Source organism: Kryptolebias marmoratus, linkage group LG14 (genome assembly GCF_001649575.2).
Source record: "Kryptolebias marmoratus isolate JLee-2015 linkage group LG14, ASM164957v2, whole genome shotgun sequence".
Classification (NCBI taxonomy): Eukaryota; Metazoa; Chordata; class Actinopteri; order Cyprinodontiformes; family Rivulidae; genus Kryptolebias; species Kryptolebias marmoratus.
The window spans coordinates 1,726,843-1,727,867 of record NC_051443.1 but is presented as its reverse complement, the minus strand read 5'-3'; the positions used below and the strand labels follow the sequence as shown (position 1 = coordinate 1,727,867).

Genomic DNA, 1,025 nt, shown 5'->3' with positions numbered 1-1,025 from the left:
TATTAAATCAGCTTATTTTATTGGCTGTAAATTTGAGGAGAAATCAAAGCCCATTACAGGAATGAGGAGGAATGAACTTGTGGGGATGTGAGCGGATGGTGGGGTGGGGGTGCAGCTGACATACCTCGGGCTTCGGCTCTGATTGGTCCTCGTTTGTTGGAGCTCATGGGTTCATTCCGCCGTTAAGCGCCTCCCCGTCCCTGTAAACTACATTATAATGCAACCAACCTCCCTTTTAACCACAAACCGAATTTGCTTTCATTTAGGCCATATATTTTTCTTAAATAGGTTAAAGTCATAGAGATTTTTATTTATTTATTTATTTATTTTGGAGGGGAGAGAATAGCATTTCGCCCTGGAGCGGTGCGCAATGCTATCTCATGCCGACCTCCTGGATGCTCGCCTCGGTGAGTTATCATCACCAAACTCCGGTCTCCAACTCTACTGTAAGCTGGAGGAACTTTTAATTTTACATTTCTGCTCAGAGAATTGTCAATTTGCTTCTTAGATTGTCTTAATGTGACTGAATTGAGCTAAATTCGCTTAATTCATTGGAAAAGTAATTATTAGTATTCTTATTATTATATTACAGCATAATTTGATTTAAGCATTTTCTAAGAGATCCGTGCAGATCCAACAGAACGAGGAGGATTTAAGGAGCAGATTGCAATGTGCATGCCTGAAAGAGACAGTGCTTTTTAAAATGTTGTGTTCGTGTTTGATGCATGCATTTGACTGTGTTTTTACTTCATAATAATAATAATAATAATAATAATAATAATAATAATAATAATAATAATAATAATAATAATAATAACGCAGCAGTTTCTGTTTGCACCTTTTCTCCTGTGATGTTTACATTTCTGTGCGTCATCACGCGCCTCTCACCTGCTCTGCTTCCGCCCTGCAGGGATGAAGGATGCCGCGGCGGAGCTTCTGGGCCACAGGGAGGCTTTGAAGTGCAGGCTGGGCGGTGGCGGACCTGACCCGGGACACTCCGGGGAGCTGGGCCCGGGTCCGGACGG

At 42.2% G+C, this 1,025-nt stretch overlaps 1 protein-coding gene across 1 annotated transcript in view; it reads left to right on the top strand.

Annotated features, from left to right (window-relative positions):
* Positions 1-238: 238 nt before the first annotated feature.
* The window catches only part of otpa (orthopedia homeobox a), a 5,254-nt gene continuing 4,467 nt past the window's right edge, over positions 239-1,025 (top strand). The window contains 2 exon segments of the mRNA XM_017438591.2: positions 239-407; positions 911-1,025. The exon segment at positions 911-1,025 is cut by the window's right edge and continues 40 nt beyond it. Of these exon segments, the coding sequence (XP_017294080.1) occupies positions 371-407; positions 911-1,025 (152 nt within the window). The 5' untranslated portion in view covers positions 239-370.